Below are 27,032 nucleotides of genomic sequence, written 5' to 3'. Positions count from 1 at the left end.
AAGACGCTCACTGTCAGTGACTCTCAACGTAATGAAAATTTTTCGAGAGGAGACTCCTTCTTCCTCGACTAAATGGCCAAATATTTGCTTTACATTGTACATAAAAATCTACCGTTTGCTCAAATTTCGATAAGAGCGATGAATTTTCAGTCATAAAAACGATGGCTTATTCAGTGAATTTTTTTACCTACCATGAATATTATCTAACATTTTTATTTAACATACAAATGAAATTTTCACATTTCCGAGATAGTCTCCGAGATCTATCGGTTGAACTTGAATGGCTTATCGTCGTTTTATCGTCCCTTCGCCCCCACGAATGTGATGAATAACGTTTACCTTATCTCGTATCAAGGTCTGTTAAGTACAAGAATACCTGCATACCTTTTTGTTTGGCTCCGCTATCGAAAAAGATACGATAATAAATGTTGCAGCTAAATAAATGGAAGGAAAGACCGATAAACATATTTATCTCTCGTTATTAAAATAATCATCTAAGCCGAGGGAAATTTTTCATAAAATTCAACTCTCGGTGCCGCTATATAAATTCATCGTACATCTCGATTTTAATAAATAAATATTCCAAGCATCGTGCGCGTACGCACTTCCCCATTCTACCGATACCTCGAGCCTCTTTCGAAAGCATCGCACGTACCTCGCGCCTTTTATTATTCACGCCGATGGAGTATCCCTCTTTTGAGTTTCGTTACCTACTGCGCCTTCATCTCATGAAGTCATCAATGATCGCCGAGCATTCTCTCCCGTCGAGATAAAACAACGAGGCGCTGTAAATCGCGCGCCGAACGTATCATGAATATTCCACGGATCCTTCCATCGATCTCGCTTTGTTTCGGAATGAGTGACGTATCTCGTTCGCGGCAGGTAAATATCAACGGATGAGGGAGGAGAGGACAAGGAAAATATAACATTTCGATTTTCCAACGGGATATTAAACGAAGAAGTCATCACCGAGCGACCGAGCATGAACAAGAACGCGATATCGGTCGACTTTTCTCTCTCTCTCTCTCTCTCTCTTTCCTCCTCTTCCTCCCCCGCGACTCCACTGCTCGTAGAAGCGTCGCACGTTCTCGCGCAATGGATATCGCTATGCACATCACGGGACTTTATCGTCGATCGCGAGCGACGACGAGCCTGACACGACCGGCACCGCCAATGGCCAAATACGGGGCGAGTAAAGATAAAGAAATAGTTACCGAGATAGATTCGATGTCGCGGAAGGCGATCCCTCGTGACGTCATTAATCATGGCGAATTTTCGCACGCGCGCGAAAATATATATTTTTAAACTTTCGTCAATTCTCTCTGTCTCAATATAGATTGTCCGACATCTTTATTAATCCACTCAGCCAAATACTTTATTTATTATTCAATAAGTCTACGAGGCATGTTTATGTTTTGATATAAATATATATACTTCGCAGTAAAATAAAATTTGAAAAAAAAAAACCGTTTACCTTGATTTCGGGAATATGGCGATCGTCTCTCTCTCTCTCTCTCTCTCTTTCTTTTTTTCTTCAGCGACAGACGATTCTCTCTCGATGATGCACTACAATATTCACTTTCGCACAGCAACTGCATCACTCTAAATCCGTACGACACGCGATGGTGGATCAGATTTACGCGAACTTTTTCTCCGAATTATGGTTAACGCGTCGCGAATATGCGGGAGAACTGATGTCTCGCGGGGGAGCAAGTCGCGTTCGGTTTCGTTCGATTATCTCCGTGAATGATCGGAGTCGCGATACACATACATATTTCGTCACAGTAAATAATACGAAAACTTTAAAATAGCTAATCATTTATTTCGTTCTCCGTAACGCGACGATCCTTTCGTCGGGATCAAGGATAACGCGACGCGAGTACGCGGGTAGCGCGGGAGAACTGACGTCCGGGAGAGGGAAGGGGGGGGGAAAGGGCGAATCGCGAGCGTTGGCGTCGTCCGAGCGTCTCCGCCAATCAACGACGTCCATACATATACGTATCTATTTCGTCACGCTTCACGCTAACGGTAAATGGTACGAAAACTTGGAAATTATTTTGTACCTTATTCTCGGAAGTGCGACGAGTGTCTCGTCGACGATCGGGACGGATACGGGATTCTCTCGATAACGCGCTACGTTTTCTGTGCAATAAATGTATCCCCTCGAATCTGTACACGACAGATCGAATTGTGCGGAACTTTTTTCCGAATTATCGAGTTTAACGCAAGGTGGTTACGCGAGTAATAAACGTCTGACGTTTGCGCAGGACGAGACACATGCCGTTGGTCCCATCATTTCCGTTCAGACGAAACAAGGTGAATATGGAAACATTATCCCGCGAAGGTGTAAGATTCAATATTTTCTCTATCTCTCTCCTCGATTTTTTTCTAACTCATATGTTCATATATTCTATGCATTTCGAACAGATTTCCACGCCGCGAATTACATAAAATATGACTTTTAATGAAATCAGAGAGAGGATTTTTTTTTATACATATTAAATATTTGTCACTTCATTTATATTAACGACGCGATATATTGTATACACGTATAATATAAACAAATATATACATTATTACTTTCTTTAATCTAAAATCGCAAATCGGATTTGATGAAATAAGAATGTTATAATCGCCATACCATGTGATATAATTGCCACCAGTGTTCACGACATCAGTTACGGTGATCGACTGATCTTCGCTCTTGGCTTTATAACTTTTTTTGTTGTTAGTATGTTAGAAACATTATCAACCGCGCCGTGCAAGAGAGAGAGAGAGAGAGAGAGAGGGGAAGCAAGGTCGCCCGCGCTTTGTTTACGTTACGTGACAGTACGAATACAGCTACTAATACGTTTAAAAATATGACAACGCGAAATATTATAAATCGAACAAATCAATTTCTGAAGAAATTAAAGCAAAGTACGTACAGTAATAGATTATTTTATTGCGACAAGTAAATAAATTGCGCTATCTTATAACGTTTATCTTTCTTTAACCTAGAGAGACAGATTTTCTCCAAAGTGTTAGCTTTCTAATTTATTCAGTGATATGGACAGTCTATATTTTCTCTGTCTATGGTAATGACAGCCATATTTGATTTGGTGCAAGCTTGGAATCTTGAATTACTAGTGTTCTAACAGAAATTCAAAAGTTTATCATGCGCGATTATTTATATTGTCGAGATCTTTGTGATTTAAATTATATTAAACATATTAATACAATTATGAGAATGAATATCACTTGCAATGAAGCATTTAATATTAAAAATGCTGAGAAAAGTATTATCGGCGATTATCGTATACATATATAGTACATCGCGCATTGACAATATGGATATGTGACAATTTATCAAATGAATTCCATGGCACCGTAATTTGAAATCATTCGTCTCATCATCACATACAGAGGTAAATGTTTAATATAAAATTTCTAAAATATTTACCAAAATTCTACGAATTTTCTATTCAATTTTTCAATAAACATTTTGTGACACGAATGCAACATTATCCAAATACTTTACGAGTATTTAATATAACATATTATCTCTTGCGACATTACACGAGTTATGCAGTTATTTGAATGAGCCGGATAAACACAGATATTTGCAAAATAAATTAATATCCGGCTTTGTTTATACGCGATACGCCGTAGAGAGTGCGATGGAGAGAATCTCCATCCGAATATATTTTATCGATGCGATAAAGATTGTCGTCTCCTCTCGAGTGAAGCAGCAACGTTTGGCAAAATTTTCGTGAAATCGGAGACTGCACGCGCACAGGCCACCCACGTGTATCGCTCGCTTTTGTCGCGACGTCAACGTTATTAACTCGCCTCGCGCGAACCCCATGGGGTTAAAACGGATATGTCTGCTAAGCGGCTTACTTTTTCGGGGGTCAACATCTTTCCGGACCAAATATACGGATAATATCTCTTGCCACTAACACGCCACACGAGACTCGCTCGCATTCGAAATGATTCGTTTCCGGTTCGCGGAGATGAATCAAAACAGATGATGAATATCGAAAAGAGAATATCAAAAGAATATCAAAAGAGATGAATATCGAAAAGAATTATCGTGGAAAATTTAAACGCGATGCGATTACGCTTAATATAATTTTTTTCATCAGTACAATTACATAATATTTATTTTACGGTAAAAGTTTGCGATTATAATTCATATTTTTTAATTGAATGCAAAAATTCGATGTAAGACATGATACGAGCGATAACTATTAATCATGTGTGAATTAAACATATGTCATATTTTAATAAAAATACGTGTGCAAATATTATTTATTCTTTATGTATGATATTACGATATTCTTCGCGTGCGAGTATATATTATGGTTCATCTTATTTTATGTATAGCCCAATATAATTTATGATAAAACGGCTTGTTTCTCGAAAACGAACGATGTCTTTCAGAAACACGGATCTCTTGCTTCTACATCTTTTGGTACCTCTTTGCTCTGACTCTCTCGATCTTCCTTCCTAACGCGTCTCCTTTGTCTCTCTCCTTTTCTTTTTGTCTTTGATCCGCGCCGCCATCGAACGAACGAGCTCTTTTAACGGCGAAGGTATCGAAATACTTTCGATTAGGCGCTATTTCGAGCCGTCGAAATTGTGTTTCTATCAGTTGCGGCTGTTCATAAATTTTTACACCCTCTCCCTTATCTCGAAGGGTTACTTAACGGATTTATATTTACGACTTTGCCCCTCTCAAAATTTCGCCGTAAATTATACTCTATGTGGTTCAGTCTGCGTGTTTCATGGTTAAAGTAATATTAAAAATCGCGGGTGAAAAAGATTCGAGTTGATGGGGAAGAAGCCTGGAAACACCTCTTTCTCTGAACGTTTCTGAACGCGGTGCCAGGAAGCGCACCTTGATTTATTCACGAAAGTTTAAGTACCGCGACGATCCTCTTTTTCCCGGTCGTAGCTGTCAGTAGATTATCGTCGAAAAACCTCAGCGAGATCTACGAGATACCCCCTATACAAGGGAGTGTTCCTCGACCCTCGACAAATTGAATGAAATCGCTCCAACCTGTTTCATCACGGGGGCCCGCGATCCGACGAATTCGACCACCCGTAATTATCGTGACGTAGGTCCGGGACTTTGTAGTGTCGACGCGCGGCGCGGCGAGGATATAATTTAAAACTCGACCACGACGACCGGGGCACTTTCTTCCAAAATTTTAATACGGCGTTTTACGTTGTCTCATCTTGCATGCATCATCATCTTCGCGACCGAGATAAGAGAGGCGACATTTATGAAATTGGTTAAAAGCATGCAAAAAGAGAGAAAAAGATCGGAGAAAATATCGCGTATACATTTTACATAAAGTGTCAACTTTAAATATTTTTATTATTAATTCTTAAAATCATATTATCCTATTTTTTATAATATTTATAATTTTTATCATTTATATCTATTTGTTTTAATTAATTAATCTTGTATAAAAAAATATCTAGATTTGTCTTTATAAAATAATTGTGAACTAATATAATTATAAAGATAAGATTTGCTTTTTGTAACAAAGACTTTCAAGAAAACCTCAGAAAGTGCTGGACAGATTTAGCGAATCCGCGAGTTTTGTTTCGATGCCAGATTTGCATCCGTGCTAATGGAATCCCGCTTTCGTCGGGAGATTCCAGGCGATACTCGATGCGCCGTGCTTTAAATTATAGAAGCGAAGAAACTTTGGATGCCTATATGTGCACGTGCGTATGGGACGATAGTGCCGATGGGCACGAGACGAGAAAACACTTGCATGGTTTTCGTTACGATACTTGGACGAGAACCAGACGCGCGTATTCTAAGGGTCGAACTCTCGGTCGAGGTCTATTATTCTTTTTCGTGAAGAGCAACGAGAAAGCTGCCAATAACATGCCGTGAAATATATTCTGTTTGATGATATTCATGCCTCTCTCGAGTCGATTTATTACAATCGTGGATTCAGAAAAAAAAGAAATATTCGTCGCACGATACGATATTATTTTATTTGAACCAGTTTGCCATAATTTGTAAGTGTCCCTTTTTTTTTTTTAGATCCGAATTACATTGTCGATCACTTCCGGACATAGATGTTTCGCAATCGGCAGGATATATATATAGAAACCAGTGACACGACATATTGCGCAAAAGCTTAGTACGTTTGTTTACCTAACTTGTGCAAATTGTTGGCGTATTATTTTTGTATCAGATGTCAGATTCATCGAGATTTATTGCTAAAAATTCTGTGTAATTTTGTGTTTTATGAAACGGTCGTTGACGCGGCGCGTCAATCTTTCTCCTCGAAGCGATCAGAAGTCCACGTGAATTTCCACGCACGAGATCACATCAAAACATTGCAAGATACTAATCTTCAGAAAATCGTCGGATGATATTTTCCGCGAGACTTAAAGATTTACACGCGGGCCAAGGATTTTCATCATCATTATTTGATCTGATTTGACGCGTCGAGAGAAAATAAATATTTAGATTGATTAAGATGGCTTCACAAGAAATTCCTTGTAAACCGGTCTCGCTGAAGAAAATCTTCATTGAATCGCTATCTTCTAAATTCATCGCGGATAATTTCCGCAAGATTTTCAAGAAGAAACAAGATGCGATAGCGTCAAAGTAAAAATTCGCAATTTTGTATAGCTCTTAAATACTTCTCAGAACAGACATAAACATTGCATAAGTAATAGAAAACGAATAAATTACATTTTATTTCTAACGCTTTATTGGATATAAAATTTTAATACTGGTTTTTCGCTTGTAAAATACTCTGGTCGCGTTCGAGGAAATATTTATCACTGCTTTTCATTCGATAACAACGTACTTATATGCGAAAACATATCCAGAAATGATCCATTCGAATGAAGTTTACAAAATAATTATACAAAATAATAACTACTAGTGGGCTGTAAATAGGAAAATTATATCTTGCCGTTGAGAAAATGGGAATCGTTTTATACAATATATACGAATATATGCTAGGCGAAGCTAATATCCTTGAATATAGAGATACGTCGTATCTATAAACGCGAAGGAATACCAACGCAAACGACGTTTTTCTCTTTATCGAGTAGTAAATTCTATGTAATGTCAAATGTACGCTACATATAAATGGATACTCGCAATGTTGTTCTCGACATTCCCGCTGGTCGGCATTTTAACCGCGCGATCGTAAACAACTAATAGCGTGACTAGAGTGATACAGAATACTTTGCACGTTCATCGAGCGTTAAGTTCCAGGAAAACGTGCTCGCGTAATAAATTAGAATCGTCGCGCGAAAACCATTTGATTATTAGTTACGTATATACGCATTACCGAGAATCGCATGTACTTTTGAAACTCGTTATTTTGTATGCGACACGTCCTACGCGATTGTTTATTTTTGAATTAATATAAAGCTCTTTAGGCTGTGATTTTTATACGATGACACCGAAATATATTTGCGCTTTACGCGAAATTCCGCGACCCACGCATACCAACTCGGCGAATTATTAGCGTGATGTTGCATCGAAATATGAAATTTCTCTAATATTAGCGACATACATATTCCCGATCATCGCGATTTATTCTTCCCATGCCAGCGAGAAAAATACATGTAAACAAATTGAAATATTTTTCGCGAAAGATGAAATATTTACTCTCACGTACTATATATATTGATAAATAAATCATTAAATATATATAACGTAATAGAAGATCATTTAGGGTCATCTTGTATATTATAATATCATATAATATAAAAATATCTTGAAAAATATGAAAATAATAATTGGATAATATCTGGCTAATGTAATTGATTATAATATTTTCATCTTTCACAATAAACATAAATTCTTTTTTTCTTTGAAAAATAGATACTTAAATCTTTACTGCCTGAGGAATTTGACTCATGTTTTTAGTCTTTATTATGTGTATATACATACAAAAGAAAGTGAGAGAGAGAGAGAGAGAGACTGAAGATTCTAAAATATAAATACTCGAAAGTAAATTGATATAATATTTGATCACATCAATTTGATATAATCAATGTCGCATTAAATGATCAATTGATAGATATTTATCAAAGTAAACTGCTTATCTATTTATTATATTAAAACAGCTTTAGACATTTGCAAAGAAAATTCAGATATTTATGTAATATCAAAATAATATATACATTAAAATATATCTCTTGAGAGAAAAATAAATACTATCATATGGATAAAGCTACCTGAACAATTTTTTTTCATATTTAATGTTTAGTCTTTTGCGCGCGTGTCGAGATATTTCTAAATTATTATTTTATAATAGATACTTCCGTTGGAAATTTGCTCTGTATTTTTTGCAATTATCTGAAAACTGCGGACTCTCTCATGCTGCGACAATATGGTTGCCAGACTTTCAGTCACAAACTACCTGTTTCTATAATATCGTCTTGGAGAAAAATATGGTTTTCCTTCAGTTTCGCATACCCCGATGCCTTCTCTCGTTACCGAATCTTTTTCTGGCCTGCCTCGGATACTCGGGGAAAATCTTCTCACGACTACGATCATCCGAGGAAGATGAAACATAGATATATGTATTTCGACAAGAGCGAGGGTGCGCGCGTATTTCTCTTTTTCATCGACGCAACAGGTGACGCGTCGATCCGAGGAGGAACATCCCGACACCGAGAACCCGTGAGATTCTTCAAGCCCTCCCTAAAGGAAGGTCGGATATTAATCGTCGCTCGCTGGATTACTAGTTATTTCTTTTTTTTTTTTTCTTTCCTTCGGGTTTGGTAGAGGCGCGCATTCTTCTCTCGAGGGATCGAAAACGGAAGATGTGTCCGCGCGATCGTTAAGGCGTTTCAAAGAAAACAATCTGTCGAAAATTTCACCCTCGACGCTTTTCGACGATCGTTAACGACGTTACGGAAAAACACAAACGCGCAGGATGTTCTTGAAAATATACTATTTTCTTAGCGCTCTGATTTTCGGACGATTTTTCTCTTGCTAAGACTTCACCCGAAGGTCGAATAGATTGGCGAACGCGTGACGTGGGAGGCGAATCGTTCGATACGGCCCTGGATTTACGACGACAATGATTTTCGAGAGTAGCATTTTTTTACAAGGCGCGTTCGTTCCCGGACGGGAAGCAGCACGTGCGTAAAGCCGTGCGTTTGGCTCGGCGCTCCCAGGTCTGTATTTCAACGTGATCGTGTCTAAAACCGTTGGTCGGCGTGTCCTCGGCGAGTGCATCGCGTTTTCGAGATTTGGCTGTCGGCCAGCGACGGGAGACGCTCCTCGCGAAATAGAGAAAAAAATACGACGAGGTCGGGCGATTGAAGAAAAGGAGGGAAGAAATGAGTATTTTGTTCTTCTATTATAAATACCAACGTAAATTGCGAGTTTGTTTTGATCCTCTTGAATACTTGATTAGTTTTTACCGCGTGTCTCATATTTATTTTATTTTATTTTTTTTTTATCTCTCTCGCCCCTCTCTTCGCGTTGCTTCTTCATGATAATTGTTCGACGTTGAATTGTTTAATCGTTTCCGTAATTTTCGAAGAATCGTCGAAAAAGAGAGAGAGAGAGAATTTTGTCTTTACGTGTTACTTTATCCCGGTAAATATGAGGAGGAGAAGATAAACAAACCTTTCACGCTTTCTGTTTCAGGAAATCACCCATGCCGCGATTACATTAACTGCACATGCCTGGTGTCGAACGAATCGAAATGGCGACGAGGATTTTCTTTATCTTCGGAATTCTCGTTATCTTGAACGTCGGACTTTCGCGAGGACGAATCTTTCGGCTAGGTAAGTAAGCACATTTTATTCTCTTATAACACTTTTATATATCTTACATATATTTCTTACAAATATCTTACAAATTTCTTAGAAAAATCGTATAATTTTTATTTTTTATTTAATGAACAATACCAACCTTTTTTTACATATTTGTACACTTCAAATAAATAAAATGTAATAAACCGTAAATCATAAAATAGTAACTTTATAAATAATTTAGAAATTAATTCGTAGAACATGCGATTATTAACGCTTTCAAGTCGAGTTATATTTCGAGACCTTTCATAATTCAGAGAAGCGTTGCGACGTTTTCTAGGAATATTTGTAAAGGGATATGAAAGCGCAATTATACGAAATGTGACAAATATTGTGTTTAAAAGTAACGCCATTTAAAAGTAACATACGATTTTGTTATCGCGGCGATAAAATCTCATCGTTCTGCAGTAAAAAATCTCGAGTAAAATTAAACGAGGGAATGCCACGAGACACGCCTGGTACGCGGTCGTAGCGAGCCGAAGATTTGTAAAGGAAGTCTGCAACGTCATCCGGCGCCGTTCCGCGATATTTTCGTATTGAAAAAGGAATAAGCTCGACTAGTGCGAATCGCGCGACGTGAAAAATAGCGCCGAGGTAGAAACCTCCCTCAAGCTCGACGAGGAAGCTAGTAAAGGCGAAAGAGCGAAAGCCGGAAGTACAAGTGAAAAAGGAACAGCGTGGAGAAATTCGCGAGATTCCAGGGAAATACTTGCAACATTGAAAACCGATTAATCGTAGAATTTATATTATTTTCTAATTACGGCGTTGAACAAAAAAATATATATATATATATATATATATACTATTTCTACGTCGATTAAAAAACAATTAAGAAAAAGGAAATTTTTATCGATATAAATTTAAATGATTTTGTTGATATAAATTTAAATTTGTTTCTTTTTTTTTTTGATGAATCTATCATTAATAAAATTTCGATTTTGTTTTTATGACATTAAAGTCGTTGGCATGATTCAACGTTTCGAGGGAGGTTAATGACACGGAAGAAAAGTAACACACGCGGAGGTATTTTGTGAAATCTATACCGAGAAACGTCAGCTTAATCGGGCTTTCGCGCCAGCGGTACTCGATCCGAGTTTATTTCCAGTCACGTCGCGCCCCCTCGGACTTCGTAGATACGATTTAATTATCGGCGCTTCCATTCTTGAGAAATCTAATCACGCGCGTCGGGAAATTGCCACGTAGCTGCACACATGCGTCTTGAAATCGCTATTTAAATCGCAACTGACTTGGCACTTTGCGGTTGACGATGTTCGAGGGAAACGTGACAAAGTGCGATTACCTATTCGATTGCCAAAACGGAGCGCGCTCTCGGAAACTGTCGACGGAGAAATGCACGTGGCAATCAATTAGCGTGAGCGCGACGATAATTATATGCCGAGTGGACATAATTGCCGGCAGAGCGTGCGTCACACACGATGAGTCGCGCAAAAGGGGATCATTCATCACCGATTCCCATTTCGATCTCACGACAATTTTGCTTTCTCCGCACGATCCTTGAATGTTTTACGCGTCGATGTTCCTAGATCGTTATATAATTATCGCGGCGCATTCAGCGAACGACGAGAAATAGCGCCTGTGTATTGTTCTAAACAATAGAAATGTCGATTTCTACGAAACGAGAATTCGATATTGCTGGTCAAAGATGGAAAGGCCGGGTCGAAAAATTTCGACCCTCACATCTGGCGAACAGACGCGGCTTTATGTACCGTGCGCGCGTTGCCGTTTCCACTATATTCCGTAGTTGGTACATGCTCGAAAGTGAAAATTTCGTTGGAATTTCAGCGCAAACTACGGGACCACGTGCGTACAGTCGCGTCAGCGTATACACGGGGGTCCCTCTCGTTACTCCGCGTTCTCGCGGGGAACCTAAATATCTCGACGGAGATTCGTAGCGTGTTGTCCTTCCTCCCCCGTTCCCTCTTCGCTTTTAACGGCGGTTCCCCGATTATTATTTTCAACGAATCCGGTATTCCTGTCGCCTCCCCCGTCGCCCTTCAACGGCAGAATTGATACTCTGGTAAATAAATAATGTCGCGCGCGATGAACCACGGCGAAACACGGTCTTCGGTACGATATGCGTATGAGTGTTATTATGATTGGGCTCAATTGTCCAATTGCCCGGTCATTGAATGCCGAGTCGGGCTGCGGTGCCGCTATTACCGAATCGCCAACAACGATATTCTCCCGACGCGGCGGTGGTGTGTACGAAACGCCATTTTCTCGGGCTAAATTCAGTGACGGAGTGAGGGCGAAGAGGGCAAGGAGGGGGGGGGGAGGGGGGGACTATCCTGCCACCGACGTCGCGAGAGAGCGCGATGAGAGCCACTGCCAATCTTTTGTCTATTAAATGTATTCAACAGCGTAATAGCGACTGATATTACCAATTGGACAATGAAAGAGATGGCAGCGGAGCGCGATTTACGGGAGACGGAGGAGAGAGAGAGAGAGAGAGAGAGAGAGAGAGAGAGAGAGATTGAGAAGGGGGAAAGGGGAAAAGAGGATCGGCCGAGAGAGGCGGAGATGGAGATTTCGCCAAGAGACGACGGGATCCTGCCAGTTGATCGAGCGTCACTGTGGTTTTCCCGCTGGACCGATGCCCGCATCCCATCCATCTCGTTCGCTCGAAGATTAGAATCAACGTCAAAAAAGCAACGTATCTCCCGTTTCGTAAGAAACGCGAATCGAAATGCGGAAGTACGACTCACGTCAGACTTGAGACGATGACTGGAACCGAGCTTGGCTCGTTAAGATAACGAGCGACGTTTCTTAATCCCCCGAGAGTCGGATTAATCGGTTTTAAGGTGTAATTATGCGGATAGATATATACATGTATGACCGTCGTTTCAAACTACCGACCCGTCAAGAATCTCGATGTTTCTATCTGCCCTTTCTCTCTCTCTCTCTCTCTCTCTCTCGATCCGTAAATCTTCTCGTCTCTCCCACGTGTTCGCTCCATTAAAGCAGGAGGGTTTCCAGGATGAAACAGAATCTTAATTAGATCATCGAGCCAGTTTCGTTGGCCTCGTCTCTATTTTAGATAGGTCCAGTAGTGGATTTATTAACGCGATCTTAACGCGAACGGACGATGCGTTAAAACAGGATACTATTCTGCGAAAGTCCTTGCTAAAGATCGCTTTGTATCCAACGATCTTGAATCATTGCACATACCGGGTCTTTTATCGAAAGAAAAAGAAAATTTTCAATGAGACGGAAAAATCGATTTGTTTTATTTTTCTCTGGAAAGAGAAAAGAATCGCTTTAGCCATCAAAACACGTGCTGATAATGAAACAAGGTAATTAAATCACGACCGTTTGCTGCCGTGAAGTAGTATCGCTAAACTGGTCGGAGATAAAGAAACATCGCCATCCAGTCTATCAAGAAATCGTCGCGGGATGCGTTTCAGTTGCGAAACTTTGAGCACGCCGACAGGTTTTTGCGAAGAAACGTCTTTGCGTGTTTATCCGGTTATGTGAACGTTCTATGAAATATGACGGTGTCTGATGGGAAAAAGGGTCAGTCGGCGCGTTTTAACGTTTCCGCGCGAAGAGAGGTGCCGTTCGCACAAGAGTGATGTCGTGTCTCGAGTTTCTCCTTTTTGTCAAATCATCTCGCGTTAGATCGACCGCTACATCGGGACGATCGAGCGGCACAAAGAAAGAGATCTCTCTTTCTCTATCTCTCTTCTTCTCTTCCTCCTCTTCCCCCTTTCCCGTCCACGGATGAAGATGCTAAAAGTTGGACGCGTGGGACGATCGTAATCCGACACCGCGAGATATTCTTTCGAGGTCGAGACCGCCGCTTCTTTGGGATTTTGTCGATTTTTCTTTTCTTTTTTGGTCACCGTTTTTTTTTTTTTTTTAATGGACTAATTATTCATAGATCGAGAATCAATCCGACTGATGCGAAATCGGCGATCATATGATTTCTGTCAGAGAGAGAGAGAGAGAGAGCCGTTTCTCGTTACCGATTAATCACGTAAGTGTGACTCATATAATCTGGTTCTGCTAAGTCTTGAACATTGTTTAATTTCGCGATTTGTTTGTTTTCATGCTGTATCTTTTTTCACGCTTACGTTTATCGTCTGAAAAATTCGCGGAGAAATATCGAATCAAATATTTATTTCATTAACTCTTTGAAAAAGTAGAGAGAGTTTATTCGGTGATTGTAACACAGTCTCCTTATAATTCTTTTTCGTTTCCTTGCATCGACCTGATATCTCGCATCGCGAGAATTAGCATGCGATGTAAGACGATGTGACGATAGCTTGTTTTCGTGAAAGCGGGAAAGAGCAAGGAGCAATTAAAAGAACGTAAATTAAAGGATCGTAAATCACGGTATCCCTACGCAGATCAGCGTCTTACGACTCCTGGCTATTTCGGGCGAAGCGAGAGATCTGGTTCCATTTGAGGCAAGCGAACGAACGATTTAAAACGATTCGTTCCGTAGAATAACACAACCGAATACTCGCGTATCTGTCTCGATTTCTGGAAGCATTTCAACGAAGCGCAATCGCGTTGCAATCTTATTACACTTGACTCGACGATCGGGCAAATCATTATGGAACATTTTCCTCCCTGGACGCAAAAGGGAGTCTGCGGAGATAAACTCGAGATCCAGAAATTCTCTTGAATTTCTAATCTAGTACGGATTAATTCGTGCATTCGCTTAAATCGTTGCGAAGATCGGCGTAGCCAGCCATGTGAAAATATTCTTGGCACGACCCTCTTCGGCAGATACTCGCGCGATAATCCATTCGTGCCGGCCTCAATTTCATCTCGTCTCTCTGAAAGAAGCAATCGTATCTTGTTAGTGTTCAATACTTCTTGAATATCTCGTTCACTTGAATGAAAACGCTGAAAGTCGTTTATTATCCGCATCAAGATAAATCGGTTTCATAGTCTTCGAACTCCTCGAAGATATGTTATCGGGTTGATCATCTCCTCGAATCTCTTATGTTGAAGGCGCATAGATAACTCGTAGAGCGAACGCTCAGGGTTGTCGCGTCCAATAACTCTGGCTGGTTTCACGCTTACTGACGGTTGAATTACGTACGCCTGTGTGGGCAAAATATTATTTACTTTATATTGGCGCGATTTTATCCCCGAGCCGCGCGTATGAGAGGAAACGGCGGTTATTTATGAAGCTGTCCGGCACTCGAAGAAAACCGGTCAGGCCGCGCCTCCATTTGCGCGGAAACTTTGATAACGATTTACGAGCGGCACGTGCTCGCGGCGAGACGCACATCGAGAGAGATTTCGCCGGGAGCCCTTTAAGAAAACGTTGAAGGATGCTGAGCTCTTACTGAAAAATTTTACGTCGCGAAGATACGGAGCGCGCGTGAAGAAATTCAAAGGGACGAGAGAGAGAGAGACACTAAGAAACGCGAGATAAAGATGCGATCGCTACAACTATTATCCACAGCCAGAGATAAAGCATGTATACGTTATTCGTAGTAGATAGTGCATGGTGTGTCGCGGGTAAAAATGTGCGCGTTTCAGGCGCGACACGAGTAAATAAACGGCCGCTGACGTTGACAAACCCGGGATTTCCCGTCGACGTTAATGGCTAATGGCCATTAATGGCTAATGTACGAGGCCCGAATTTGTTATCGAAATTAGAATTAAATGATTTATCATGGAATATTTTTCCGACACACTTTTTATACAACACATTTTTTACAATTTCATAAAACAAATATTATTTAAGGTCAAAGACCTCTGGGGTGTGTTAGAAAAATTAATTTATTCTCCTCTCGATGCTGCAAACTCTTTATTTATCCTGCTAGCAGTAATATTTCAGAGACGCAGCAAACGAGATTCTCGCCGAGGAATTTACTTGAAGGAATCACGAGCGGTATTTTTTTTTTTTAGGAATTCTTTTACGCGCGGCGTATAAAATGTACCTGTCTGCGTTCTTCGCCGCGCGCGAGAAATCTGTGCAAACATCTGCGCGTACCAGAGCCTCGCATCGCGACCGAAAGCTCATCGAGAGATCGCCGAAGGAAGGAGAACAAAACACCGGCAGAAGTGGCGCGAAGCTCTCGAAACGTTTAAGGCTATTCCTGGCATCTGCCTCGAGGCAGATGGCCCGACGTGAGCTGCTCCTGACGTGAGAGAAATCGATCCCCGGTTTTAGATATCGATTGAACTCGTATCTGGTCCAGATCGGTCACTGTGTTGCTTCCAAGATTCACGCGAACGATATAAAAATATACACGAAGTCTTATTTTAAGATTATCCGAAATTTTGATGAAAGCAGACTTATTTTAAAGATCGAAAAATCAGTATCACAAAGATGTAACATCTCGTCGATCGAGGGGACACATTTGAATCGAATTTTGTGCATCGAGTCGCAGCCACGTGCCTCGCATCTGTTATTGTTTCCCGAAAAAGAGCAAGGCAGAGTCGGTTGCGACGACGAGCGACAATAAACTCGATGATCGATTTCCGTCGAGGGTTCTCGCGAGGCACAACGACTCGTTTGTAAGCGAAGGATGGCTTTGGCGAGGATGTTTAAAGATCCGCGAGAAGAAAGCTCGCGAGCTCGGATCTCGGATTGAATTAAAGCCTCCTCTCTTCCTCGCGGATCTGGAGTAGCTCACAGGAAGTATATATCTATTAAAGAGAGCAAAAAAAGAGAGAAGGAATAGATTGATTATTATTATTATAAGAAAGAAAGAAAAAATTGACACGAATCTTACATTTCTATTAACTAAACTAAATGTATCATTAATTAAAATAAATCGCGCATTTTGTTAACTAAAATTTCGGGATTACTCTCGGAATTACGGAGCGCGACATTCTCGCATTCGGATGAAGACGCGCTTCGTAGTACTATTAGCGGTCGCAATCGTAGGGCGATTCACAGTGGTGGGAGCGACGGCGAGGGATGGCGGGGGATGGGGTCTAAATTTAGTGCGCGACGCATTCTGGGGACGGAGGGGCAAAAAGACTCCAGATGGAACGTCGGAAGGGACAGTGTGTCGCGATTCATTTCTGGCTGTTTGCCAAATGGCGATACACCGGCCGGTCAGCCTCATGAATGAGCCGGGCAGGAAAATGAGTTTCCTTGATCAAACTAGCCGGAGGCAGACCCGACCGATGCGAGCCAAAAGCCTCGTCTCGTTTTGCACTCGTCAGAGGCGCAAATACATTTCTCCCCGACTTCCGCAAGCTCACGCGGCGACGATTATTATAGATCGTCGCGTCTCGACGGTGCGAATCGACACGAAGCGACGAGAAATCAACGCTTGTCATTAATTTAGGGAGAAATGATATGTAAATTAAATTCATTTAATTCATCTTGCGATCAATTTATAATTTACCTCGAACAACGCCGTGATGAATTATGTTATTTTGTGCGAGAAAGCGGAAATATCGTTGTCTTCTGAAAGGGGCAGGAATCAATGATCGATCTGACATCAGCATGGAACTACAATTCAAGACGGAAATTACGAGTCTTGCCTCGCGGAAATCTTGTCTGAAGAAAGGCGGAATAATCTCGGTGATAAAAATCTGCTCTTCGCCTCATTATTAGTATCCTATCGCGTGCAACATACTCGACGGATAGATTGCATGCATATTTGCTATCGTTGTATATTCACATATAATAGGATGCATATTATTTACGTTGCAGATGCAATTAATGCAGATGTGGCGATGCCCGTGGGCGAGAAGCTGTTGCTGCGTTGCCAGCGAAACCCCGGTGTCGAGATAGAATGGTATAAGGACGACGAAGCGTTGCGGTCTACCACGAGGATACGCGTGACGAAGCAGTCTGTGAAGTTTAAATACGTCAACGTGGACGACGCGGGCGTCTACGGTTGTAGACTGGAGTCGAACGAGACTGTTGAGTGGAGAAACGTGACCATCCACATCGAGACCCTGCAAAACGATGGTTTTCAGAGCGAGGCTGAAGAAACCAGCGGTATGATGAGTATACTCAGGCCGGAAGAAGAGAGCAATGATCTCGAGATTGAAGCCAGAAGTAAGTTTATCCTCTAGCGAAAATCGATACTATTAAATATCACGAGATGTCTTTGCTATATTCCGGGATAGATGAATTATTTTTTCTTTCAAGCATAGAAATTTTTAAATCAGAAAATGGAAATAGGCGTGCTTTTGAATTTAAAAATCTTCATTACCTGCTAAAGCATCAATCTAATACACTTTATGTATTAATATAAACTTTTTTATCTATATGTACACACACACATAATAAATAGAAAAGACTTAATATGCAATTTAGATTGGGATGTGGAAAAAAATAAATCGTGTTTTGAGAATCGAATTTAAATTTTTGAGAGAAAAAGAGCAGACTAAAATTTAATAAAATTTGTAAATTGTTTTAAATATATAAATAATGAATTTTGATTAAGACAAATTATTATTTATAGTCAACTTAATTATTGAAAAGCAAACTTATTCAGAATTTGTAAGCCTTATTCATGCCTTTTATTATTATTCGTTTAAACAATTGCTATATCAAAGCCTTCTATGTTGAGTATTCTTCCATTAGTTATTTATTCCGTTCATGTTTTTATTTGGCACTGCAACTTACACGTATTTTCTCCGCAGATTTACCTGAAACACGATCATTGCACCTGGACAGCGAAAAGATGGACACGGATCTGGACGAGAAGGGTGAAGGCGATGTGGAAGGCGAGCACAACAACACGGTACCGGAGAGTCCGCCAGCTTTCAACAAGACCGATGAGATGCATGCGTTGGTGGTGAAGCCCGCCGGCAGTACGATGCGATTGAGATGTCCAAGCATTGGCAATCCCAGGCCAAACATCACATGGCTGAAGAACAACGAAGAGCCGAAACGGGACCTTGGCACTGCGATCAGGACGAAGTGGACTTTGAGATTGGAGGATCTCGTTACCAAGGACAGCGGGAATTATACGTGCGTCGTATGCAATCATCTTGGATGCATCAACCATACCTTCAAAGTCGACATAATCGGTGAGTTTGAGATGCCTATATCCCTTGATCCTATCCACTTTCTATGCGAGGCGCGGTCGAGTGTGCCCGCAGCGCGCATCTTGAACCGCTTATTACATAAACGCTCGACTCGAACGCTGAGAATCTGCTAACGATACCGCAGAGCGTTTCCCGCATAAGCCGTACATCAACGAGGACTTTCCGAAGAATGTGACCGCTCTGGTCAACAGTACTGCGACCTTCAGGTGTCCCATCGTTTCCGATCTCGAACCGTATATAAAATGGGTTAAGGTCGCCGAATATCCGGGTGATCAAGAGGACTCGCCTAAAGGGATTCTGCTCCAGGTACAGCCGCCATTTAACGCGGTGATGGTGGAGGGTCCTGATCTCCTGTGTCGCGTCTTATTCTAATTATTCCTCCAAGATTTAGACGGACATAATATATTGTCGTGCTAACTGTCAATGGTGTAGGGTCGACTAACAACCTGTTTTTTGAAAAATTCTGGAAATGTCAAGGACTAAAAAATATTTCCAGATTTGGTGCGAAGAAAACTCTCCATTCTAATCGTAAAGGTGTCACTCTTAATCATTCTTTTTTACAGCACACATGTTGTCTAGGAAAGATCTTTACTACAATTACATGGTTACGGGTCTTTTTATTTCTTTGTCTCATATATATTTTACATGTTTACTGTCATATATATATTTACATAAAAATGAAAGAAAAAATAAACTGTTTATATATTGCACAATAGCTTTAAAATATTATATAAAGATGTGTATAATATATATAAATTGTTTTACAGACTTGATTTACAAAAGTTTGTCTATTCTTTTATATACATACTATATTCTACATAAAAAATTTTCTCTCACTTTACACGGTCTCTTGTTCTCGCAATACGTAATGGGGGAAAAAGGGGGAAGGGGGGCAGATTGGGATACACATAGCTGAGTGTCTTTACACATATATTTTTTTTTCGTCTTCTCTACGTGTACGTCTAACTCGTTAAACGTTGGTTAAAATGGTGGTTGGGTTTCTTTTTTCTCTATAGAAACAGTACCGCATCGACCGATCTTGACGAGGCCGCCACGAAACCAAACGGTGCTTGTCGGAAGAAATGTTAGTATGATCTGCCAGGTGCTCTCCGATGCTCATCGTCATCTCGAATGGTATCACGGTTGCCATACCTCTTTCGACACCGTCAACAAGACCAATCAGAGCTTACGGGTGGAGGTCAAGGTGGGCGCAGCTTGCATGAAACCTTGCCGTTTTTTTATTGCTTTCTCTTGATCTTTGCTTCGATCTTCTGATCGCTTCCAACTTTCTGTCAATATATGTTTCTATGCTTTTCTAATGTTCACTAAAGAGAGTTTATGAATTTATGTTGTAAATGAATGTAAATATCGTTGACGCATGTTTGCTCTCAAAAGTGTGATTAACAGCGAAATTTCGTTCGACATAGGCTGGAATGGAGACAGAGAATCCGGAGGAACTAAAACTTTACAACGTTACCGAGAAAGATGAGGGATGGTACACGTGTATTGCTCAGAACAATTTAGGAGAAACATTTAGCAGCGCTTATCTACGTGTTGTCAAAAGTAAGTAATTGAGTTTTCAAGTTATTTGATTATTTACCTTCAGAGACAGTAATTATAATGATACTGTAACATTTACTCAGCGCTGGACGAGCAAAGAATACCTTTAACCGCAAGACCGCAGATCCTCGTGAATGTTCTGGCGGCTATTCTGTGCTTATTCTTCGCCTTGGGAGTCATCGTGGTGATATACATTTTTCATCGATTGAAACGCGAGAAGATGAAAAAGTTGCTCGCGATAGAAACAGCGCGCGCGGCAGTCGTGACGCAATGGACGAAGAAGGTCATTGTGGAAAAGCAGAAACTGGTGAACGCGCAGAACGCGATCGATGAGGAGCTGCTGATGCCTGTAGTGAAGATCGAGAAGCAAAAGTCTACCGTCATCGCCGAAGACAGTAGCAGCGATAACGTATCCGAATATGAGCTACCGTTAGATAGCGCTTGGGAATTGTCGAGAGAATATTTCACGCTGGGAGACACTCTGGGCGAAGGAGCATTCGGGAAAGTTGTCAGAGCCGAGACGAACACCGGCAAATCCGGAATACCCAGCGTTGTAGCGGTAAAAATGTTGAAAGGTAAGTAAACGAAATGTAATTATAAATAGAGTTTATGAGATAAAATATAGTTTATATAATTTAATATAATATATATATATATATATATATATATATATATATATATATATATATACATATATATATATATAATTTATTTATTTATTTCATATTTTTACATACAGAGGGTCACACAGACACCGAGATGATGGATTTGGTCTCCGAGATGGAGATGATGAAGATGATCGGCAAGCACGTAAACATCATTAATTTGCTGGGTGCCTGTACTCAGAATGGTCCTCTATTTGTCGTGGTGGAATTCGCCCCGCATGGCAATCTGCGAGACTTCCTCCGGGATCATAGACCTACATCGGGATACGAACCGACTATCGGGCAGGAGTCGAAGGAGCGAAAGACCCTCACGCAAAAGGATCTGGTCTCATTCGCTTATCAAGTAGCGCGCGGAATGGAGTACCTGGCTAGTAGACGGTGTATACACAGGGATTTGGCTGCCAGGAACGTTCTCGTTAGCGACGAATATGTACTGAAGATCGCTGATTTCGGTCTTGCTAGAGATATTCACTGTCACGATTACTACAGGAAGACGACGGACGGACGATTACCGGTGAAATGGATGGCGCCGGAAGCTCTGTTCCACCGTGTTTACACCACTCAATCCGACGTGTGAGTATCTGATACAATAAAGTTTCTTTCATCTTCAATCGAAGATTCTACATATTTAATTATTTTGCTTTAATTATTTAAAAACTTTCACTATGCAGATGGTCGTACGGGATTCTGCTGTGGGAGATCATGACATTGGGTGGTACGCCTTATCCGTCTGTACCGTCGGTCGAGAAACTATTCCAGTTACTTCGAACCGGTCATCGAATGGAGAAACCACCCTGCTGCTCGATCGAAATGTAAGACGCATCTTCTACACATGATTCTGACTTTATACTAAAGTTAATATATACGATTCAATTCTGAGAATTTATTCTTCGTTTTGTTACTATAGATATATGCTCATGAGAGATTGTTGGAGTTATCAGCCAAACGAAAGACCAACGTTTGTCGAATTGGTCGAGGATCTCGATAGAATATTAACGATAACAGCGAACGAAGTGAGTAGCAATATCTGCATATCTATAAATAAGCATTTTTGTAGTAGTAGTGATAGAATCTTGATTGTATACATATCTTTGACATTAGGAATATTTGGATCTCGGTCTGCCTCAGTTGGACACACCCCCATCCAGCCAAGAATCCAGTGAGGCGGAAGAGGATGGTGAAGAAAAATTTCCATATCTGCTGTGAATTGTATACTCGCTGCGAGAAATGTCGCTTAGACATCACTATTTAGATGGCATAATAATCCGAACGACTCACAAATGTAGCAGCGCGAGTGAATCTAATGAATATAACAATGGAAATAAAGAGAAGAGTGCAAAGATATGTGAGGGAATCGAACTGAAGTAAGAGAATATGCCAAATAATATAAATCAGTATTGATCTATGTATCTCTATACAAGAATATAGAATTAAAGAAAAGCGCGCAACGATAGCGTACATCAGCAGTGTCAATACACAAACGCGCGCACACATGAGATTGGACATCCTATATTTACTATTTTTCTATTGGGATTGATAAATGCTACGACGTTAGAATTATAAAAGGTAAAAGAAGAAACAAAGTCGAAAGCGCTCTGCGAACACTCAGAGGAGATTGTCTTTTAAGCGTTAATGCAAAGCGGTCTTGTATATCGCTTATATCTATATCTATAGATTCTATATCTGTATCTATATAGATTTGTAGATATATTATAATTGTGCCATATGAATCAGTGCCTTACAAGGGTGTTGTTGAACATATAAATACAAGGAAGAGATAGTTTATCGATGACAGGACATGATACGGATACTTGTCTGTATTACAAGAATCATACAAATGTTTATCAAACGTGGGCACATGTTTTTGTAACTAGTCAATTGTGAAAATTGTACGTTTTTCTGTATCATAGTAGCTGATAGATTTTTAATGTTTTTACGTGGTTAGTTTTAGTTAGAACAACGATCGTGGATTTCGTATATTGCAGGCAATGTGTTCTGCAGGAATTTTGTAAAAAAAAAAATCAGTCTACAGATACATAGGAGACTAAACTTGAGAGGAATATAAGTTTTATATCGAAGAAACGCATCGTTTAGAGAAAAGAATCCAAAGTATCACTGTAAGCCTTAGAGCTGTATCGATTGCTTATCGATATCGATTGCTTATCGATATCGATTGGCGATAAACGTGTATAAATAGGAAAAGTGCTTAGTGATAGATTATTTATTTCTCGTACATCAATATCTTCTAAGTATATATATATATATGTTTTCACAGAGGATCTTTTTTTACATAATTTTAAGATATGTCCCTTAAGAACGATCCTTTTTGTAAAAAGTGACAATAATGAATTTATATATGCAATAAAAAAGAACAAGTAGTTTTAATGCGTGGATTGTACATATCGTTTATTTAAACATTACTTGTTATACAGTATCTAAAGGTAGAATTTTAGCATTTACTTAAGGTACATAGAATATATGTATGTAGATTGTGTAAAAGAATTTCCGCACAAATATGTGACTTTCGTCTCTAATAAAATCGATCAATCTGTACCCAAATAAAATAATATTGCGCTTTCCAAATTTTTTTTGTAAAAGATTATCGTACAAATTCTCGATATATTAAATTTACTTTTACATTTTCAATTAGATGAGACTAAAACCTCGAGTCTATTTAAAGATACTTAAATTACTTAAAAATATAATGAAAGAGAACTTATAACAAAATTACTAAATAAGTTAATTATAATTTTAATAAAAAATATTTTTCACGATATTGCAATCAAAATTTTTTAATTTACATGAGAATTTAAATTTGCGTTGAATAAATTTTTAATTTATTTGTTGATAATTAGATTTATAATCGTCATCCTCGCACTTTTCAATTAAGATTGTACCGTGGATTTGAATATAAAGCATAAAAATTTAATTTATTTAAAAAAATAATTTTTAATATTAACTTTGAATAATTAAATTATTAAATGATTTCTATATTTTCCTATTTTAATAACTGTATTGGATTTAGCATGGACATGCACCAGCCAGCTGTTTTACCGTAACACCGAAAATAAATTTGGCCATGTAGTTACACTGGCTGTAAAATAAATCCAGTTAGCGCCACTGTACCAGCTAGAAAAAGCGTCTGATGAAAAACGGCGTGACACCTCTCAGGTTTCTATCTGGTTTCAGGTTTCAGTCCGTTTTGTTGTCGTATAAGTCACATTTACACACTAAGTTGTTTTTAAACCAAATTTTTAGTTCCGCAAATCGAGATGTTACGAGATACGCGGAACATCCTCCACGCGGAACTTTGTGACGAGTGAAACTCGAGCGCTGAACCACTGAGTAATCACGCTCGAAATTAAGGTTAGAATCCAATAACCCACTTTTTGATCGTTCATACGCAGAATCATATCCTGTCTTTTGATATTTAATTCAGAACAGCAGTAAATTAATAATCATCTTGAATTTTTTTGCTTCACTCTTAATTATTGACAACCTCAATCTTTTTTATTTGATGTCTCTTTTATTGATGCAACTGGCAAATTTATTGTTACAGATCATAACATCTCTCTTTATTAAATGGTGATTATTGGTGCCATGGAGAGAAGGATAAAACTAAAAACCTTAAACAGTCACATAACATGCAAAATATGTCGTGGATATTTAATAGATGCTACCACTGTCACAGAATGTTTACATACATTCTGCAAAAGTTGTTTGGTAAAGCATCTGGAAGATAAACATACTTGTCCAACATGTCAAATTGTCATCCATCAGTCGCATCCTCTTCAGTATATCAGCTTTGACAGAACTATGCAGGATATTGTCTACAAATTAGTTCCTGATCTTCAAGAAAGTATGAATCTTATTTTAAATTTTGATTTATCTTTATAGAAGAGGTGTATCTCTTTCTAGATATTAATAGAATATTTTTTTATTCAGATGAAATCAAAAGAGAAAGAGAATTTTACAGAGCCAGAGGTTTGGCTTGTCCCAAAGACATATTACCTAATGCCGCTGAGATTGAAGAAGAAAGGGCCAATGCAGATGCACATGCAGAATCAGATTATCATCGTACTGACGAACAGGTAATTACAACATCAATACGTATGTTTATAAAAATAGAATAATTGATTGGAATTCTAATTTGTCAAAATTTCAGGTTAACGTATGTTTGGAATGTATGAATGCCAGTTTGAAGACTTTGAAAAGGAGATTTATCAGATGTTCAGCTCAAGCTACAATAACACATATGAAAAAGTTTATTGCTAAGAAGGTTTTGAGCGGCATGGAAAAATATAGGGATGTAAGTATATTTGATGGATATTGTAGGAGAATATTATTGTTATTATTTTCATTAATTTGCCTGTATTTTTTGATAGATCGATATTTTGTGCAATAACGAGTTATTAGGTAAGGACCATACATTGAAGTTTGTTTATGTGACGAGATGGAGGTTCCGGGACCCACCTTTGAGGTTACAATATAGATCGCACATAGATATGCAAGATTAATCTTTCTACATTTGAGATATATAAAAAAAAAGATCATGCAGAATCTGCCCCTACATTTGTACAATTTTCTAGTTATATTCTTATCTTAACTATCATAGTATTTATTTCTATGTTTATCTGCCCAGCATTTATGTCGAGTTTTAATAAGATGATTTAGATTATTCAAAGCAGAATGATATACCGATTTAGAGATGTATTATTTGATATTAATAATAGCGGCATTCTCTCTTTGTTATGAATATCAATGAACGCTGTTATTAATAATCGAAGATTGTTTTTGTCATATGATCAATCTTTATCATATCGAATTACGAGTTATAGCTTAAAATCTCCATTTATTCTTAGAGCACGAGATTTTTATTAGCACGAAACAATGTTTAATTGTGGCACATAAAAAGATCATCTTAAGAGAAAAGGAAATCTGTATTTCTAATATGCGGTGATATGCACACAAGTCTTTCTTTGTAAATATTCCGTTACCACCGCATTGTGTATAGATTCTGGGCTTTCAGTTCGACGAACGTGCCCACAATCTTTTCTCCTAAAATGCAAAAAATGCTGTTTGCAATTTACGACAAAACAAAACCACAGATCCTCATTTTTTGAGAAGATAAATTTGTTTTTTATATATGCATACCCATTTGTATATACAGAATATTTTTGACAGAACTTGAACATACACAACATATTGTGCAAGCTTTGTACTAGATAAAAAAAGAAATCGGATCTGAATAGTCGGATCTTTTTAACTTTATATGTTTATGCGCCGTACATATTCTAATCGCGTTTCAAGTTTCGCTCAACACCGGTTTGCAATTGAAAGAAACAAAGTATTTGATGGCGATATATTTTCTAGAAACTTGTCATTGAAAACATCGTGTTGAGCGAAATATGTGACGCTTGTGGCTTGTAGTAAATAATGTTGTTTCATCTGACATATATTAACTTTTAGAAACCGGGAAATTGAAATTTTTTGACTTTGGTTGAGTTAGCTGAAACTAGTCTTAGTTTCTTTAAATTCCTAGTTCAGCATTATTATAATATACATTTAAAAGTTTAAAGAATGAAAAATTTGTCAAAAAATTTATCCGGTTTCTAAAGGTTGAAAAAAAAAAACCGATGTGATTGTATATAAATATTAGAGAAAATTTTGAGCACACAAAATTTGCCGAGTAGCGGCATCGCAAGAATATTAGAGCTTGTACATTGTACACTGTGTATATGTGCGCATCTCTAAATTATTAAATAAATATGTTTTGTACAGTATATCTAGATAGCGGTTTATGCAATAATTGTAGCGTGTCGATTCATTAGATATTTATAAGAAACGATATTGCAAATATGTAATACAGCATGGCGCAATAACGCATCGCGAGCTCGCGCTCTTTTTTAAAAGCGCATGCGCGCGCCCTCTCCGGTCTGGTTTTATTCTCTGGAAAGAGCGGGGCAGTACAGAAAGAGAGAGAGAGAGAGGGAA

The 27,032-nt window shown here is 39.0% G+C and overlaps 3 protein-coding genes across 10 annotated transcripts in view; 2 read left to right on the top strand and 1 right to left on the bottom strand.

Moving 5' to 3' along the window:
- The window catches only part of LOC126857516 (ETS translocation variant 1-like), an 83,083-nt gene extending 80,397 nt beyond the window's left edge, over window positions 1-2,686 (bottom strand). For 5 of the 6 annotated variants that reach the window (XM_050607012.1, XM_050607014.1, XM_050607015.1 and 2 more), the window contains exon 1: window positions 1,475-1,936. The gene's annotated coding sequence lies outside the window, so the exon portion shown is untranslated. Of the gene's footprint in view, window positions 1-1,474; window positions 1,937-2,641 lie in introns of those variants that run through there. The other variant, XM_050607010.1, reaches the window with a different exon arrangement.
- Window positions 1-23,591, top strand: part of LOC126857512 (fibroblast growth factor receptor homolog 1) — a 38,102-nt gene extending 14,511 nt beyond the window's left edge. Inside the window, exons 1-11 of one of the 3 annotated variants that reach the window (XM_050607001.1) lie at window positions 2,169-2,316; window positions 9,641-9,780; window positions 17,465-17,815; window positions 18,406-18,795; window positions 19,830-20,017; window positions 20,241-20,376; window positions 20,457-20,948; window positions 21,113-21,611; window positions 21,710-21,850; window positions 21,946-22,051; window positions 22,140-23,591. In XM_050607001.1, coding sequence (XP_050462958.1) covers window positions 9,675-9,780; window positions 17,465-17,815; window positions 18,406-18,795; window positions 19,830-20,017; window positions 20,241-20,376; window positions 20,457-20,948; window positions 21,113-21,611; window positions 21,710-21,850; window positions 21,946-22,051; window positions 22,140-22,244 — 2,514 coding nt within the window. In that variant the 5' untranslated portion in view covers window positions 2,169-2,316; window positions 9,641-9,674 and the 3' untranslated portion in view covers window positions 22,245-23,591. Of the gene's footprint in view, window positions 1-2,168; window positions 2,317-9,640; window positions 9,781-17,464; window positions 17,816-18,405; window positions 18,796-18,937; window positions 19,120-19,829; window positions 20,018-20,240; window positions 20,377-20,456; window positions 20,949-21,112; window positions 21,612-21,709; window positions 21,851-21,945; window positions 22,052-22,139 lie in introns of those variants that run through there. The other 2 variants (XM_050607002.1, XM_050607000.1) reach the window with 2 other exon arrangements.
- Window positions 23,592-24,210: 619 nt separating this feature from the next.
- On the top strand, window positions 24,211-26,823 carry LOC126857532 (polycomb group RING finger protein 3). The gene is made up of 5 exons (XM_050607040.1): window positions 24,211-24,404; window positions 24,598-24,897; window positions 24,984-25,129; window positions 25,204-25,347; window positions 25,424-26,823. The coding sequence occupies exons 2-5, from the start codon at window positions 24,621-24,623 to the stop codon at window positions 25,553-25,555; spliced, it is 699 nt and encodes a 232-aa protein (XP_050462997.1). The 5' UTR covers window positions 24,211-24,404; window positions 24,598-24,620; the 3' UTR covers window positions 25,556-26,823.
- The last annotated feature ends 209 nt before the right edge of the window (window positions 26,824-27,032 follow it).

Source organism: Cataglyphis hispanica, chromosome 21 (assembly GCF_021464435.1).
Source record: "Cataglyphis hispanica isolate Lineage 1 chromosome 21, ULB_Chis1_1.0, whole genome shotgun sequence".
NCBI lineage: Eukaryota > Metazoa > Arthropoda > Insecta > Hymenoptera > Formicidae > Cataglyphis > Cataglyphis hispanica.
Note: the sequence above shows the minus strand (reverse complement) of the source record. Positions and strands in the feature narration are given on the sequence as shown.